This window comes from Xenopus tropicalis, chromosome 1, assembly GCF_000004195.4.
Source record: "Xenopus tropicalis strain Nigerian chromosome 1, UCB_Xtro_10.0, whole genome shotgun sequence".
Taxonomy (NCBI): Eukaryota; Metazoa; Chordata; class Amphibia; order Anura; family Pipidae; genus Xenopus; species Xenopus tropicalis.
This window is the reverse complement of record NC_030677.2, coordinates 38,708,660-38,728,174: the sequence shown is the minus strand read 5'-3', so window position 1 is coordinate 38,728,174 and position 19,515 is coordinate 38,708,660. Positions and strand designations below refer to the sequence as shown.

General features: G+C 39.0%; 1 protein-coding gene across 2 annotated transcripts in view; it reads left to right on the top strand.

The window, feature by feature from the left end:
- nfxl1 (nuclear transcription factor, X-box binding like 1) overlaps positions 1–19,515 on the top strand; it is a 36,524-nt gene that overhangs the window by 7,661 nt on the left and 9,348 nt on the right. For both annotated transcript variants that reach the window (XM_012967800.3, NM_001169135.1), the window contains 14 exon segments: positions 23–201; positions 556–717; positions 3,083–3,183; positions 3,346–3,460; positions 4,028–4,152; positions 6,080–6,202; positions 9,293–9,383; positions 11,367–11,487; positions 13,227–13,386; positions 14,414–14,505; positions 15,738–15,759; positions 16,824–16,958; positions 17,335–17,501; positions 18,000–18,069. In XM_012967800.3, the coding sequence (XP_012823254.2) occupies positions 23–201; positions 556–717; positions 3,083–3,183; positions 3,346–3,460; positions 4,028–4,152; positions 6,080–6,202; positions 9,293–9,383; positions 11,367–11,487; positions 13,227–13,386; positions 14,414–14,505; positions 15,738–15,759; positions 16,824–16,958; positions 17,335–17,501; positions 18,000–18,069 (1,663 nt within the window).

Sequence of the window (19,515 nt, the reverse complement as noted above, 5' to 3'; positions counted from 1 at the left end):
ATTGTTTGCTTCTGTCTTTCAGCCCTAAGTGCCGCTATGAATATAAACGTTCTGAGACCCCCAGTAGGTATTACTGTTATTGTGGGAAAGTGGAAGACCCTCCCTTGGACCCATGGCTGGTACCTCATTCATGTGGGCAAGTTTGTGAAAGAGAATTTAAACCTTCATGTGGCCATAAATGCCTGTTGTTATGCCATCCAGGTAAAGATCCTTACTTCATTAATCAGAATTGATCAGGCAATACATAGTGTTGTCTTTAATCCCTTTTTTAAAATATGTAAATCCATCAAATCCTGATAAAGTAGTTTTGTTACATGATTTTAAATACGTTGTACAGGGGCTTATTAAAATATGTTTCAAATCAGAGTAAGACAAGTGGTCTCCCGTACTTGGAGCTCTTTTCAAATGTTATTGCAGACAAGTGAGGACGTTTTAAGAGATAAGCTTCTATAGGTTTTTTTAAAAAAAAATATCATACTGAATTTATGTTTTGAAGTCACAGAACAACTTTGCCTGGACCAACATTTCCTATACTGTCTTTATCCTGTTACACAGGCCCATGCCCACCATGCCCAAAGATGGTCACTGTAACTTGTTTCTGCCAGAAGGCTAAGCCAGTCCCTCGAAGATGCAGTGCCAAAGAGTGGTCTTGTCAGCAGCCTTGCAGAAGGACACTAATGTGTAAACAGCACAAGTGTGAAAACCCTTGTCATAAAGGTGAGTATGAAATGTAAAGAAACCTAACAAATATTTGTACTTTTGCATTTTACATTCATTTTCTGAAATATTGGCATTTCATTTTTTGGGCTAAAAAAACAAATTGTGAAAAAAAATATGAACATTAGTAAATGCCCCCCTATGACTTGAAGAGAGACAAAAGCCTGGTATTAGTCTAAAACTACTAACTAACCTCTAAAATGAAAAAATAAACGTATTGCAAAAGTAATCACATTGATTACATTTTATACATTTATGTATTTAAGTGCATTTTATTTTATTGTGAAGTAGTTCTTAGGGCTCATGTTTTACCTCTGAGGCAAATCTGTAGCTCTGAATTATGTTGCTGCTGTGTATTTAAATGTTTTACACATTCACATGCACTGTATGTATTCACTTATTTTTAGTAGGGAGAGAAATCCTTTCAAGTTTTATAGGTTTATCTCTCAAAACACCTTTCTCCTTATGGACTTCATAATGATAAACTGGAATGGGAGCTGGGTACTGGTTCAGGGTGCTAATTCAAATATCATTTTTTTTAGCAGATAATGCTATGCAGTAAAATGTTAAAGATATACTGTCGCCACTAAACTGTGCATTCATATTTATTGCCAGTATCATGGTTTCTGGTTCCAGATGTATATACTTCTTATAATTCTCATGAATAACTGGTATTAACTGGTAAATGTTCTCCATTATAATGTTGGGTTGAAAAACCCAACATACTGTTCTTTGACTTCAGCTTATTCTTCTGCTTTTTCTTCTTCTTCTTAGCTCCCCCCATTTTCTAAACGCTACTCCTCCTACAGTTTTAGGGGTACAGCACCCAAACTCCCCACACTTCTTCGCCCTGTAGCGGAACAGGTTGCTTGTACTTTTCTAAGTGATCCCGCCCCCCCACCCATCTTTTTGTGGCACCGCTCTGAACACCCCAATTTTCCCATTGACTTTCACAAGGAAGCTTTTCAAACTGCTGCCACACTTACAGCTTTGAAGCTACACCCCCTAGACTTGAATAACATAATCATGGAGGCACCCCAAATGAAACAGCAACATTTGTTGGATGACCCAAAGTGAGAGGGGCTAACAGCCAACCAAATTTCACCCATTGACTTGAAATTGAAACTGCTGCCAATCTTACAGCTTTGAGGCTACACTCCCCAAACGTGATTCACATAGTCATGGGGTCAGCCTGAATGAAAATATGCTGATTGTTAGATGGCCAAAAGTAGGTGGAGCTGTGAACAGCCAATCAGATTTTACCTTTTGACTTGGCAGAAATCCAACCTGCTGCCATTCTCACAGAAATAACACCGGGGTCCCCAAACTTTTCACAGTTGGTCACTGGGGGACTTCAGTTTTAGTTTTGAAAAGTAGGCAGAGCCACCAACAGCCAATCAGATTTCACCTGCTGAAGTTTATTGGTTTCTTGCCAAATAAACTTTTTTGGGTTCCCAAACTTTGCACAGTTAGTCACTGGCTGACTACGTATTCAAGGTTAGAAAAAGTGTGTGGAGCCACCAACAGCCAATCCATTTCCACCCATTCAATTTAATTGGTTTATATTTAAACTGGTGCCATTATGTAAGTATTAATTCCAAAAGTTAGTCACTGCATATTTGCCGTTCAAAGGTAGAAAAAAGTGGGCTGAGCCACCAACAGCCAATCACACTTCACATATTTACTTTCAATGGTGAAGTGTAAAATGCTGTCCCCAAACTTTGCAGAGTTGGTCACTGGGGAGCTGCAGTTCCAAAATAGGAAAAGTGGGTTGGGCCACTAACAGCCAATCAGATTTCATCCATTGAATGTTATTGGTTTAAATTTAAACTGCTGTTATTTTCACACTATTTATGCAAGGGTGCCAACAATCACAATTTACCTATTGACTTTTATTGGTTTAAACTGAAACTATTGCCGTTCTTTAACTATTAATCCTAGTGTCCTTAAACTTTTCAGAGTCACTGGGTGAACTGCAGTTCCAGGTTAGAAAAAGTGGGCGGAACCACCAACCGCCAATCGGATGCCACTCGTTGACTTTCAGGGGGGAAATGTAAATTGCTCCCATTCTGACACTATTAAAACCAGGGTCTGCAAATTTTGCACAGTGGTTTTTACTATATAACTGTGGTCCAGGGTTAGAAAAAGTGGGTGGAGCCAACAACAGATCAGATTTCATTCAGTGATTAAATCAACATGAAGTTCTCAAACTTCCCTTTCTAGTTGTTTGAATGTTGCTGCACATGTCATACAGTCCTTAGGGGTTTTACAGGTTATAGCCATGTGTCATCTGTCAAAAGGTAAATTTCATATTTATATATAACAATTACCATACTAACCCTGTTGTTTCCCTGCTTCTTTCTAGGAGAGTGCCTGCCTTGCCCACAAGTAAGCAAGCAAAAATGTTTGTGTGGAAGAAATGTAGCAGAAAGACCATGTGCAAGTCCAACCTGGCAGTGTGAGAAGGTAAGCAACAATATAGGCCAGAGTATTTACTAAACATTATTTTCATTTGTGTATATATCCTGCAAAATTGCTATTCTCAGTATAACATGTCTTGTAACATTAGTGTTCATTATGTTACTGTTATGTAGTGATTGTATGCAAATAAAAAATCTTTTTATGTAGGTCTGCGGCAAAACACTGCCATGTGGTAACCACACCTGTGAGAAGATCTGCCATGCTGGCGCATGTGGACAGTGTCCTCGTTCAGGAAATCGCCTGTGTCCTTGTGGAAAATCAAGTAAAGTATTCACTATTACTCGTTATTGATTTAGTACCATTGCAAGAAATGTGAGCTATTTTATCAGCCTCAGTATTCCAGTGCAAACAGGTTGCAAACTGTAAAAGTGTATGTTTTTGTTGCCTAGAAATATTTATGAAGTGTCATAGTAAAGCTACATTTGTATTGTTATGGAAATGACATAAAAATGATAAAAACAACTCTGTTAGCCATTTAATGAAAAATGCTCTAAAATCATCAAATTAGCGACCAGGAGCAAAGCTGCAATGGGACATACAGTGCACCAATGAATTCCCTCAAAAATCAGTAAACAGGGGCAGGGCCAACCCAGACCAGATCCTTGCTGGTGCTCCCCACTGATCTCCCTCCCCCCATTGTGCTGAAGTTTAAGAAAATGTATGATCTCTCGGGGGGGTGGGGAGGGGCTTGGGCGGCGGAAGCCCCAGTTGGCCCTGCACACCCCAGTCCGACCTTGAACTGGGACAGTATTGTACAGAGATTCCTTAGCCTCTGTGTTGCGAAAGTCGAATTGATAAGACATTCTAATGTTTTATTCTCTCTTTTCAGAGTATACCTTACCTTGTACTGAAGATGTCCCTACATGTGGAGACAGCTGTGACAAACCTCTAGAGTGTGCACTTCATAAATGTTCACAGAGATGCCACCGAGGTCCCTGTGAGACTTGCAGACAGGTCAGGCACCTTTTTCCTCTCTACTTTTGTCCATTCACCTTTTCTATAGATTTTCATTTTTTTTTTAGTTTGTATACTTCTTGAATTATTTTCCTGCCTCTTTCCAGCCCCCAAGTGGTGGGATAAGATAACTGATGACAGTCAAAATCAACTGTTCTGTGAGGCTACAGTTTTATTGTTATTGTTTTATTACTTCTCTTTCTATGAAGGCCCCCTCCTATTCATCTTCTAGTCTCTCATTCAAACCACTGCCTTGTTGCTATGACATTTCGGACCCTAGCAACCAGATAGTTGCTAAAAATTCAAACTGGAGAACTGATGAATATAAAGCTAAATAATTAAAAACAAAAAAAAAAGAAACCCAGCAAATATCACTGCATCATAGTACCAGTTAATTTAAAGTTGAAATGGAGACCAATTAGGGACTCTGCTGTGATTTAATAGCTCATCTGGCAAATGGGCATTCAGTTATTCCGCACTACATGAGATTTAAGCTATCCTTTCTGATGCCTCTTTATGTTCTTGGGCCAGATGTATGAAGCTGTTGTGACGCTAAATAGACAAACTAGTGAAGCAGGACTTTCTTTATGTTGCTTACCAATAAGGCTAAAGTCACTGGGTAAGTCAGCTGGCTCCATAATGAACAATTTGTCATACTTTGGGTGACTTCACTGGGCATTTATTAAATGCTTAAAGCTCACATGGTGTGACATTAGCCATACACTAAACTAATTTTAATCAGCCTAAAATTGATTTTATTTAACCATAGCAAAAAAAAAAATATATATTATTTTGTCCTTGCTTAAGTTAATGGAGCAACAGAAGAAGTTTTGCAGAAGGTGTTTTGCATGTATTGTAATAGTGGTATAGCTAAATGCAACACAGTACTCCTTTTGTCAATGGCACACAAGCAATTTTAAGCATTTTGTCATCCACAAGCTTTCAAAAAAGCATCCAAATTTTAATTGCTTTGAATGACAATCATTTCAAATCACAGGTGTACTCATGTATAGGGGCCACTGACTGTCACATAAACAGTAGTCTCCTTTTCTAAGTGACAGTTGTCTGATATACGAGAACCTGTGATGCCTTTCATATCCAAGGCAACCAATTAATCAGCCAGTTGGAAAAGAACACCCAGAAATGCTACATTTTACATTGACCTAAAGGCCTGTTGTCTTCTGACTCCCCTTGCGATTTTGGTCCCAGCTATATTTTCAACTCTTCTTACCAATTTAATTCATAGGTTGGTAAAACTTTACTGCCTTTGAAGTAGGGAATTAATAATGACTGCTCATATGAAACATATGTAGGACATTTTTTAGGGTTATGCTCCATCATTTGGCCCATTAAATGCAGAATAAGCTGGCTTTAATTATACAGCCTTTAACAAAAACAAGCAATTGGAATGACTTCTCTCTGTCTGACAAATGGGCTCTTTCAAGGTCAATATGACCTAAATATGCCTTTGCAAGCTTAATGGATGTCATTATCACAGTTATGGGGATTTAACCTTGCCTTTGTTACGGAGACCTCGGTCAGTCTAAAAAGCCTGGACGATTTAACTCTTTATTTCTGTGTTACTTTTGCTTGAAATGTATTTTTAAAAGATGTATAATTTGGAAAAATATGCCCTTGGAGGTTAAGAGATGTGATCATCACAAAGATTAGACACATTGCCAGATGCAAAATTGGACTAACAAATTGTAAAGGTACCATCTTTTTCTTACAAACAGAGTGGTCACAGATCCTATCTAATTAGCAGAGTAGCTGAGATAAAAACATTTAAAAAAAACAAATACCTTTACTACCATAAAACTACAGCTTTATGCAAAACTGCATAAAATGAAGTAGAAGTATTAAAAAAAAGAAATTTTGGGACTATAAACATTTAGCTAATGTAATTTACATTATTTTTTATTTTCAGGAGGTTGAAAAACAGTGTCGATGTGGAAAGCATGCAAAAAGAATGCCTTGTCACAAGCCATATCTGTGTGAAACTAAGTGCTCTAAAGTTCGGGATTGCCAGAGACACCAATGCAAGAGAAAGGTATGAGATGCATCTCTGTTTTTGGACTCAAGTGGGCAGATTTACTGGATTTCGAATTAGGGAATTCTAAAGGACTCCTGGCAGTTGGAAAATTAGGATATCTACAAAACACATTCCTGACTGAGTATTAACAAATCAACACTTTTTTCAATGCAGACTTGTGTCGGAGCTTAGCAGCAGTACTAAGTTCTAAAACTCGTTAATCAACAGCGCAAATTGAAGACTAGTATTAATGGTTGAGATGAATGTTTCCACCATAGAAAAGGAATGGGTAAATCTAAGGATCCCTGTTATTTTTACTGAGCATTATTCATTGTACATTAACAGATCAACCCCTGGCTATATGCAAGACCCAGGAAGTCACTTATTTTGACCCCAGCAGCTTTATAGCAGCTGGCTGCAGTGGGTAATAACAGACAGCCAATCACCTATTGTATATGTCTGCTTTGTAGTTAATTGGACTTGGTAACTCTACAAATAGTAGTTCTAGTTCTTATTGAAAATAATTTTTGCCCTTTGCTGCTTGGGGGCTCCTTTTGTGATAGGACCACACTGTGCATCCTGGCTTCCTTTTTTGTTGTATATTTATCTCCATTTTTCCTGGTTTGGTTTGTTACTTTACAATGTCTAGTGTAACATACTGAAAAGTGTTTAGTCTGCAATGCTGGAATTCACTTAGCACTAAGCTTTGGACACTAGCTATGGAATCCACCCTTCGGTTTCATATGATGGCTTCTTATAAAGTAATAACACATGGAGCTGAGTGTTTTGCTGATCATCAAGATGATTCCGTAACATATGGCTACTGTATATTCTTTACCCTAATTTCACACAATCTAGCCAAACACTTACTTTACACAATGTAGTCAGCAAAGTCTGTTATATATTTTAAATATTTTTTATTTCTCAATTACCATCAAAATGCATTGCCAAAACGCTGTTAAAAGTGGCATCTCAAGTTCACTTAGGTGTTTCTTCCCTTAGCAGGTTGACACCGTGCCACAGGATGGCAAAAGATCCTGTATTTTGTTCTTGCCTTTAGCTGGCTGTAAGTGCTTGGCTGTTGGGGTGTTTGCTTCCCTAGGTGCCTGTGTTGGACACTGGGAAATAAGTGGATAATCCTGCATCACCCCAAATAAATTGATAATCCTACATTACAAAAACACATCTCTGCTGGGATCAAGTACATAAGAAGATACTTATGTACAGCTACACAGCACCAACACAACTTCCTGGGTTGAAAAAGCATGAAAGAATATGAAAAAAAAACCCATTGGCTAAAAGATCTTTTAGCTGCAACTGTTCATTCATAGTGATAGCTAGTTCTATGTTTATAATAAATTATGCGTTGAACCATTAGCGCATATATATATAACGAAAGAGGAGACTGCCGGCACTCACGAAACGACACACTTCGGTTGCCTGGGTGCAGTGTTCAGTAAGCATGTACAGAAGGAATCCAGAAGCTGCACTCACAGGTCTTATGTGGAAAGAAAAAATCTTTATTGCCAGGAGAGTGAACTAACGTTTCGGCTGTTACACCAGCCTTTGTCAAAGTTGAAACTACCAGTACAAAGCAGCCATAAATACCGTGAATGGCGGGAAATTAAACAAGAAGTGAAAAAACACAGTGTGTGACGTGTGCATTACTCATGACCCGTGACCCCACCCACAGCAAAAACAAATAATACATAAACATAAGAGTAAAACTATGGTAATAACAACCATATTATGTCACATCACCGGGTTAGCACCGTGACAGCGCAATACACGGGTAAAGTCAAACACAGGGGTTTGGTCTCGGGTATACAGTAACGGGTGAAAATATACCTAAACGAATAATAACAACAAAATAACATAAAGCTATGTGAAAACAAAAGAATAAATGACCCAGAATTTAAACAGAACAAAAGGAGTCGGACAACAAGAACAGATGCAGAGGACAAGACCGAGGGCATACAAGTCACCAGGTACGGATGAAATTAAAGTAAAAATAAACATAAAAATGAATAAAAATAAAAATACAGTACCAGCAAAACACCCCACGGCAGAAAGGTGAGTGAAGAAGTGGTGCGAGCAAGGCGCTCCAGTGAAAGGATCAGGGGCCCAACCGCCGATTTCCCTGCTTCACCCTGCTCCCGGTTGGGCCCCTGATCCTTTCACTGGAGCGCCTTGCTCGCACCACTTCTTCACTCACCTTTCTGCCGCTGGTACTGTATTTTTATTTTTATTCATTTTTATGTTTATTTTTACTTTAATTTCGTCCGTACCTGGTGACTTGTATGCCCTCGGTCTTGTCCTCTGCATCTGTTCTTGTTGTCCGACTCCTTTTGTTCTGTTCATATTCTGGGTCATTTATATATATATATATATATATATATCCTTTAAAGGTCCTAATGAGGACCGAAACGTTGGTTTTTAAACAATGAGTTTTCAATAAAAAAATTTTTTTGAATTTTAAGGGTGTGCCGGCCATGGATTATTTCATGCTAAATACTCAGATTTTGGCGGTGCACCCCACAGAATACTAAAGCCTTGGAGTGCAGACACCATCAGGACTGATATATATATATATATCTCTGGGATTTCTTGTGAAAAATCAAAACATATATTCACTTTTCAGCACTTTTACTTGCTTTATGGCTTCAGCTACTTTATGGCAGTACACTGTGATGTCACTTCCTATTGATTTACTGGTTTTTGGTGATTTAAAGATGTGTGTTACAAGGCATGGATGCCCTGAGAAAGGTCCCGATGGGGACCGAAACGTTATGTCGGCTGTTTATGCTACTTTGAATATATGTTTTGATTTTTCATAAGAAATCCCGGAGTTGCTGGTCTTTTTTATACTATATATATATTGTACAGGTATGGGATCTGTTATCCAGAATGCTCAGGACCTGGATAAGGGAGTAGTTTGGATCTCCATACTTTGTCTCCTTATGGACAAGAGGTTTATGGGCATTAAATTTTGGACAGAAATGTGGCAGCTGGTTTCATTCTGCAACCCCTTTTTTTGGATAATCTGCTTAGACTTTGTATAGAAACAATAAATAGCAATTTCTTTTTCCCTGTTTAATTAAAATATAGTGCTGTCCTGGGAACTGTCCTGGATGTGACCAACAATGTGGACGTTCCCTAGGTTGCCGGAATCACAAGTGCCCCTCTATTTGCCACAGAGGTAAGTCAAGTTTTGTGTAGTAAAATTAGTTCATTTAAGCGCTGCCTGGGAAATGAAGTCACTTCATGATTTTTAGTCACTTCATCTGGCTTTAAGTTTATTTGCACTTTATTTGTTCAGTTTGAGGCCAGTAACCCAATCTTTACCTGTGTGTGTGGCTTGTTAACTTTACTGTATGTTTCCACTTCACTGTACAAATCACAAGAAAAATGTGTTGCATTATGGTCATAATAAGAAACATTAATTTCTTCTTAAATCTCCAAAGCTTACAATAACACAGTGACCTTATTTATGGCACTGTCAGTGGTGGAATGTGTGGCTGTGCCTCTCCTAATGATTAGAAAGGTTATGATGAACACTGATATTCTTTATGAACCTTTCTGCGATGCTAGGTTTTCATTAGCATGTCAGACTTGATAACATACAGATTGGGATCTTGCATAAATGTCACAAGACTGGAAACGCGAATGGCTTTAGTTCTCTCCTAAAATGCCTCAATGTTTGTGATATTTAGGTAAAATAAGGGTACTGATAATTGTGTAACTGACATTTTGCTACATGATTTGATCTTATGCTGTCATTTAAATTGATTAGAACAATTGATTTGGATTATAACTCTGTTTATGCCACTACTGTTGGATTTGCAGCTAAGGCTGTATGTAAAAAAAAATGCAGGGCAATGCATCAACAATATTTTCCATTAGACATCAATCTAATATGTGTATAAACAAACATGTCCAAACTGGAAGGAAAGGTTGAGAGGGGTGCCTTAAAGCAAAGAAGTTGACAGGCACTAGCACTGAAGAAATTATTTATTTTCTGCTGCAAGGGTGCAAATACAGAAAAACTGCGGCTGTGGGGCTTGGTAGTGCAGCAGCCCCAGTGCATCTCAACTGATCTTTAATGTAGCTAAAGGGATCCTGTCATGATTTTCATGGTATACTTTTTATTTCTAAATTACACTGTTTACATAGCAAATAATTTACCATTTAAAATTATATTCTTGAACCAACAAATGTATTTCTTATAGTTATAATATTGTTGTGTTGGCAGCCAGTGCTACACATCAGAACTGCTTTCAGGTAACCTATTTCTCCTACTCCCATGTAACTAGAGGAGTCTCAAGCCAGACTTTTATTTCTTACTATTGAGTGCTATTCTGATATCTTCTGGGAGCTGCTATCTTGCTCCCTTCCCATTGTTCTGCTGATCGGCTGCTGGGAGGGGGTTGATATCACTCCAGCTTGCAGCACAGCAGTAAAGTGTAACTGAAGTTTATTAGAGCGCAGGTCACATGGCTTTGGTACCCTGGGAAATGAAGAATATGGCTAGCCCCGTGTGAAATTTCAAAATTAAATATAAAAAAAAAATCTGTTTGTGTTTTTGAAAAACAGATTTCAAAGCAGGATTCTGCTGGAGAAGATTTAGTGATTGATGTGTTTTTGCAAAAAAACATGTTTTCCCATGACAGTATTCCTTTAAAAGAACCATCTTCCCCAGCATCCCCGGGGAGCTTCCTAAATATTAGTGTGTAAGCCAGTAACTACTGCAAAGGCTGCATTATACAAGATGTACACATTTCTTAATAGAATTGACTGTTGCCCAGTTTCTGCTGTGTCATGTCTGCTGTGTTTGTCTCTTTCTTTTTATTGTAGTCTACCCTGTATATTTCATGCTGCCTGTACCCATTATGATAAAACACTATGCACATTTCAGTGCTGCAATTACTGTTCTTCTACTGCACTAACTAGGCTTAAGAACTCTGGATACTGGAGTCAGGGTTGAAAATGACACTAAAAGTATTCCATATTGGATCATAATAAAAGTATAAAAAGTATGAGGGGAATCAGTAGTAGGCTGGATGCTTTTTAGTGGCTCAGTGCCCCAGTGCATAAGCATATGCATCTTTAATTATGTAAACAGTAGTACGTCTCATGGTTGTTCTTCCTTTTTAGATTAGTAAAACTGTTTGTGTTTCATTAGGCAGCTGCTACCCATGCCCAGAGACAGTTGATGTGAAGTGTAATTGTGGTAAAGCTGTGCTGAAGGTGCCTTGTGGAAGAGAACGTACAACCAAGCCACCGAGGTGCAAGGAGGTTTGCAGGTTAGTGTCACCTAAGATCTAAAAGCATAGGTAAATTATTTTTTGTATCTCATTAAATATTGTTTTTATTCATTGTTAGTGCATAGTGTTCTCTGCTTTTTTAGACTACATTTCCTGAAATATTGTTTTCAATTATACTCAGGTCCGCTGGTGGAGAATGTTCCTAGTTTGTCATTAATTAGTTTGGCTTAAAATCTCTCATGCAGGTTTGAAATCCTGTTGAGCGAGGACCAATGTGTTGTTGATCCTCCAGTATGATTTGATCATTGCCCTAGTTTGCTTTTATATATATTTTAAGTTTTATAGCTCCCCATAGACTTTATACGTACTGTAACCATCAGCCATAGTTTCTCCAGGGTGTTAGATACAGTACAGGGTAAATTTCTTATGCACTACTTTTGTCCAGGATTTTGTTCTGAAAAACCTGAGGCATTGCTGTATCTTAACTAGCAAAACCTTCTGTCAGTCAGAGCAGAATACCTCCCACAGGCAGAGTTCTGGAAACCACAGAAATGATATAGTGCCGGGTCTAAGGAATCTCAGATATATAAATCCTCTGAATAGTTGGTTCATACTAGTTTGCTTAATGTTTGGCTACTAAGACCAGTCAATTGACATCTAAGTAAATTATCAATAATTCATCATTGAAAATTTATTACAAACTTAAAAGAATAACTTATGCAAGATTAATAATGTTAGCTTTTGAAAATAACACTATACCTAATTCAGTAACAGTGTCAAATCGAAGTACAGTTTTTTCACACTTTCTATCTTTTTTCATTTGATGGGTATTTCTACTGTTTGAATTGTAAGTGTTCAGCAGTGTAAGATAAAACACATAGGGTGAAGATACACAGCTACTAGTAGCAGCTACTCGTCGCGGCTGCAATAAAAGACAGTAGTGATCATTAACTGATACCCTGCCATAGACAATAGTGAGAATTGCCTCTGCTAAAACACACATAGAGACAATTATCAGTAAATGATCAGCATTGTCTTTTTTAGTAGCTACAACAAATAGCTGCTACTAGTATGTACTAGCGGCTCTGTACTAGCCAGGCCCTTAGGGCTCTGGTACACGGGGAGATTAGTCGCCCGCGGCAAAACTCCCTGCTCGCGGGCGACTAATCTCCCCGAGTTGCCTTCCCTCTGCCATCCCACCGGCGAACATGTAAGTCGCCGGCGGGATGGCAGACGCGGCGAGGCGATTTCGTGAAATCGCCGATAAAAGACTTGCGAGGCTTTTTCGGCGATTTGCGCGAAATCGTGCCGCCGCGTCTGCCATCCCGCCGGCGACTTACATGTTCGCCGGTGGGATGGCAGAGGGAAGGCAACTCGGGGAGATTAGTCGCCCGCGAGCAGGGAGTTTTGCCGCGGGCGACTAATCTCCCCGTGTACCAGAGCCCTTAGGGCTCTGGCACACGGGGAGATTAGTCGCCCGCGACAAAACTCCCTGTTCGCAGGCGACTAATCTCCCACCAGCGACTTACATTGTCGCCGGTGGGATGGCAGGTGAAGGCAACTCTGGGAGATTAGTCGCCCGCGAACAGGGAGATTTGTCGCGGGCGACTAATCTCCCCGTGTGCCAGAGCCCTAATAGAGTGAAAAGAGTTATGGACTGCCTGTAGCTATCTGCTTGTACATTGCGGAATTTCTGTTATTAGGAGACCTATATCAGCTGTTAGAAGAACTTCTATTTGCTGTTTGTGATTTTCTTTCTCTTTTAAACCTTGATCTAGTTGTCCACCTACTTGCCACCATGAGGTCAGAGAGCGGCACAGATGTCACTTTGGCCCCTGTCCTCCTTGTCGGCAGACTTGCCAGAATATTCTGAAGAAGTGTGGCCATTTGTGTCCTATCCCTTGCCATGATGAAGCACTTGTCAAGCAGAAAGGCCTGGTAAGGGGCTGACTAGCAGTAGATTATTTGTAGCCAATATTATATTATGGAGAGTTACTACAGTACTATGACTGGTAAATAAATGAAAACCTTTCCAAGCATTGGAAAATTCCACCACAATTTGGAATACAAAGTTGTTTCAGAGTGGGGATTACAGCACGTCTGGCAAACAGAATAAAAATGGAATAAGCATTTGATTCCTTTGGCAAAGTGTTCTTATTGGTGCAATATTCTTTAGAGAAACCCTGAAATTAGCGCAGCAGAAGGCAAGATGGACCTTAGCAAAACTATATGGTGGTGCAACATATGTGTTTCTTTCTAGCAAAATTTCATTTGTAAATGACCCTTAAAAAGTTAAAAATAAAAAATTCACTAGAAATATGCCCTCCTCGACCCTGTCCGACTCAAGGGCGGCACCCCATAGGCCGACTCAGGGTGGCACAAGGGGCTGGAATGCTCAGCCAAGAAACGGGGGCAGAGCTTCATGCTAGACATGAAAGTAGCCGAGAGCTAAGTTGAGCCTCTAGTGATACAGAATCTGTAGTGCAGGTATTCAGGGGAGAAAGGTATGTTATTCTGGGGTCTGCATAGAGTCTTTTTTAGCTGCTTTTATGATAAAAGTCTTACTTATCCTTAAAGATCCAAATTCTGAAAGAACACTTCTGGAACTAGATCATTCTGGTTCCATACCTGTGTGACATTAAATTGTGTCAAATATTGTGAAATGTTGGCAACTTTGCAGAAAATCACCCTTGTGTTTGATTTATAATACACTTATCATCTGATAAACCACAAATATGTACAAAATGTTTATGTATTCCTTGATAATGGGCGCTCAGATTTCGGTTGCTGTTTTTGTCCGCCCCAGGCCTTGTAAAACTATTAATAAATATCTGCCCCATGCTCTGCTCTAATACTCATATAATTCTTCACAAAAAAGAGCGTATTTGCTTAGCCTCTGGTCTCACACGGTATGCACATCTCATCCTTCCCTGTGCTAACACTGAATTGTTTTGTTTTTGGTTAGCCTCAGCCAGCAGGTCCTTGGGAACAACCTAGCGAGCCAGCCTTTATTCAAACAGCCCTACCCTGTCCTCCTTGCCAAGTACCTATTCCAACGTGAGTATATAGAATAGATATTAAGCATAGACATAATGTCTATGTCAATGTATTGTTTGTATTGTCGATGTATTGTTTTTACCGTATACAGGTAAAAACAGTCTTATTATTTGCACTAAAAGGTATGAGTAATTGCTTGAATCTGTGTCATTTTCAAGAGAGTAGAAGCTTCAAGTGGTCTAATGGTAATGGCAGAATGCTGGAAAACTAACAATATTTGTTTGTATGGACCAGACCTGTGCAACTATAATATTAGTTTGTTGGCTAAATAAACTATATTGGAGGTATAAAAGCATCATGTTATATAATTACTACCTGATGGAGAATTCCACCAATTGTAATCCTGCACTGCTGGGACTACCTTGGTGCGAAGTCCATCTTGTCCCCATCGCACTTACATTATCGGCCTATAGTGAGAATGCTCTCACTTTTACATGTTCAGTCTATTACAGTTGCCTTTGGGAACTGCCTTTTATATGCTCAGGCTCATGTTACCTTAATATCCTTTCCGTGGTTTTATTACATCCTACCGCGAAGGATGTTTTATGATGATGAGATGTCTGGTTGTCTTAGTGTGACAGATGAAACATGACTCCAGTCTGCTCATGCAGAGTGCCTGCTTGAAGGCTCCAGATGCAGTCTGCCACTCCATTTATTAATCTTATTATTGCATACTAAATCTGATAAATGTGCAAGTCTCAGACAAGTCTAATATAAATTACACATGGTATGTTTTCTCTATAACATAGATACTTAAAAAGCTGCCTGGGTCTGTTCTGTTAAGCAAATATTGTTCTGAATTCCTTTTCTCCCAGCATGCAGTAGCATATCACCACTTAGAACAGAGTAACTTCTGTCACTGATGGGGCAAGCAGGTTAAGGAAAATGGTCTGGGCAATTTGAACGTAAGGGGCCACAGAATCAAAATATTAGAGTCTCTTTTAACGTTCTTACCTACCTTTTATAGCCATTTAAAATGAAGAAACTACACTAACGTATACTTAATGCTTCTGCACAGATCTCCTGTTGTAAATGATATTCATTATAAGGGCCTTCTAGCTAACCCCAAATCACCTAAACTAAAATATTCCATCACAGTTTAGAGCAAAGTACCTAGGTGCCCCTTGCAACAGGGTGTTATGAGTTAGCTTGTTGAGTACTGAATTGTGAGAGACTGTGACTGTATTACCTATATTATATGTTGGACCTGATTTTCTTTTCTTTACTTTTAGAGAATGTCTTGGAAAACATGAGGTGAGTTGACATCTAAACATGAAGTGTTTATGGATGGGATTTTATAATAAAGCATGCATCATTTCTCAGTTTTACCTTATATGTTTATATATACTCTTATTGGCCCCAAAACAGCACACCAGACAACTGGATTTTTTTTAACCGATTTTATTTCGGTGTCTTCTAATACAATACAATAAAATGATCCAAACTCAGTATATCTATTTTCATGTAAATAATCAATTTGATGTACAACATAAAAATTAAGTAAATCAAATAATAACTAAAAATATAACACTGCTTACATTGTAATAACATATGCCACTGGGAGTTGGGTAGGTATTTGCAATAAACCCTTTATTTGAATGCTACCATTATTGTAAAACAGTAAAGGATAAGGAGATTGCAAAATGCCAAAGTAGGCAATTGCCATGATTCGCTGAAGGTCAGGAAGGTGCATTTATCAGCTGTTCAGAGATAAAAAAAAACAAAAAAACAATGATATTCACACTGTAAAAGGTTGGAAAGGAGAGGAAAAAATGCAATTCCCGTTTAAAGCAAGACATCTATGAACACAATATTTCCAGTACAATGGTACTTTGGGTGAGAGGTTTACAGGTTTCTTGGACTCACCCTCTGTACAGTAGTTTAATAACATGGATCAGAGAGAGGTTAAGACATTACTACACTTTTTTATATTTCTGCCAATATCCAAAAAATGCCAAGTTGTATCTACCACCAAATCTCACTCTAATTGAGGCTCCCCAGCCACTTCCTTAGGGGGGCAGCTATACAGTTTGGAAGCCTGGGCCTTAGGTTTGGAAGTAACAACCCACAATTCCCAGGAGGCTTTCTTATTTTATAATATCTGCTTTTGAATGGGAATTTAGCTTCTCTAACTATCTGCATGCTCACTGAAGCCTTTGTTTTTGTAACCAGCACCATCAATTCTCTCTTTAGTTACTTGTAGTTACCAAAATTTTTCTCTTTAGTTATTTGCACTATTATAAATGTACTTATTGATTTCTATATACCTACTGCATTATTTATGAGTGGAAATTACAAATATGCCGTTGATTTTTCAGATAAGCCCCTTGCCGTGCCATGCAGCAGGTCCTTTCTCCTGTAAGAGACCATGTGGCCGGCTGCTTGCATGTGGCAACCACACTTGCTCAAGAGAATGCCATAAAGTCACAGATGTTAATGGCAACAAGGAAAAGGTAAGCATTCCTGTCCTGCTCCTTACTCTGAGATACTGGTCTCTATTAATGTAGCGGCTTGGCTGCGAATGGACCCATTTTATAGTAATAACATTTTCTTCAGAACCTCAGAAGTTATTAACATATGTTGCTCTGCTGGGTTTTTAGAACTTGGAACTTATTGTTGTTGTAGAAACTAATGAACTCTGCAACCTAATGTTTCATTTAAAGGGGCAACAAATGAGTACCCAAACCAACATGCCACCCATTTCTGTCCAGAACACGGCAGACATAATTTATCCGTTGCATAAACACACTTTTACCCATTGGGAAGTATAACATTATTAAAAAAATATATAATATTGAGCTAATGTTAACCCTCTGATATACCATATAGGCTGGCCTAGAATGTGTTGTGTGTGAGGAAGAATGCACCAAGCCTCGGCCACCTGGGTGTCCTCATCAGTGCAACTTACCGTGTCATCCAGATGACTGTCCGTCCTGTGTACAAATGGTCAGAACTAAGTGTCACTGCAAGATCAGCAATCTTTTCATCGAATGCACGTAGGTCAAAGTTCCATTCTATCTCGGAAAAACATGTATTTTCTTGCCATGTTTTAAAGGGATAGTGGTGCTTTTCTACATTTATATGGAATGTTTCCAAATCCCTTCGACAAACTTTCTGACGCTACCCACAGATCCCCCTGCTTGAGGCGCGTGTACATCTCTGTCATAACGTAACATCCACATTATCTCTCTTTCTACTGTTGACAAATTGCCTTGTTCGCCATTGCCCTTAGGGCATTACCACCCACATTTACATTGTACATAACAGATTAGGATACGGTGGTTTTAGTATTAAAGTGTAAATAAATGGGCCAAGTGATAATAATTGACCTCTACACACCTAGAGAATGAAATCCTTTCCTATATAAAATAGGATTGTTGTTCTCGAACTATGTTATTTGCATTGACAAATGTGAAGTTTAAATGTGAGCATAGTAGATTTTCATTTCCCTTTAAATACCAATAGTAACCATTATTTATCTTGTTTTTCCACAGGAAATTATCTATGGCTGATGCTAAAGAAAAGAACAATTTGACTTCATGCAAAAATCAATGTCCTAAAGAGGTAACTGGATTTTTTACTGTGGATAATGTACTAGTTAGGTGCACATTGATAGTGTAAAAAAGACAGGTATCTAGATTGAAATTTGTAATCAGTGCTGCATCATTGAACCTGGTGAAATTCAGTGCTTCAGTGCAGAAGAAATGGAGAGTAAAACAGTATAAAGCAGGGGGCTCAAACTCAATTTACCTGGGGGCCGCAGGAGGCAAAGTCAGGATGAGGCTGGGCCGCATAAGGGATTTCACAAAAAATTGGCTTTCAAGGGATAATGCAAGGCACGGTGGGCGGGAGCTGCTGATTGCGGAAATGACGTTATGCCATCATAACAGTTATTATGGGAAGACGTTCTGTGTGCACAATTAGCTCCTTAGCAGCTAATTGTGCACACAGAACGTCTTCCCATAATAACTGTTATGATGGCATAACGTCATTTCCGCAATCAGCAGCTCCCGCCCGCCATGCCTTGCATTATCCCTTGAATCGTAATAAAAATCGCGATCCCTTCATTGCTTTTGAGAAGGCGTTGGTGCGGGCCACAAAATATTGTACTGAGGGCCGCAAGTTTGAGACCCCTGGTATAAAGGGATGAAATGCTGGAGTTGTTAATATGACTTTGTTAATTTACTCAGGCCAGGTTTTACAATATTTGATCTTTTAAATTTGGGACTTCAGGGCAAAAGTCTGCGCTGCAGAGATGCCACACTTTGCATGAAGGCTGGGGACTGAATCTAAAGGGGGAAGAATACTCATAATACAACAGTATACCAGCGCATTAATATCCTTCTTTAGGACTGGAGCCCAAAACTGCACTGCATGCTCAAGATATGAGGCCTTACCAGAGACCAATAAAGAGGCAAAATGATGTTTTCATCCCTTGAGTTAATGCCCTTTTTTATGCAAGACAGCACTTTCGTTCCAAATCTGCATAGATGTGGCAGACTGCATTCAGGCATTTAACATCCAAGTCAAAAGGATGTGGCAAATCAGGGTGTGACAGTGCTTCAATAGATATCATTACAGCCTTGTAGCAAGTGTTGGGGTCCTAGGATTTCATCCACGGCAGTGTCTTGTGTATTTGTATATTGTATGTATGTATGTATGTATAACTTTTACTATTTATAAAGCGCCACAAGGGTATGCAGCGCTGTACAATCTTACAAAATTACACACAGGGAGGACAAGTGTTATAATAAATATATACAATAAATATATATAAATGCACAGGGAATAAGTGCCATGTGGTATGAGACACAGTAGGAAGGAGGTCCCTGCCCCGTAGAGCTTACAATCTATATTATATTTCCTTGCACCCTCCAAAATCATACACACAGGTTAACCGGCTCCTGATAAAACTGGACCTACTTTGTGTGAATGTGATGAAGACCTTGAATTATAAGTTCCACTGGGACAGGGACTTATGGGCACGACGTGTCTCTAAATAACTGTGGA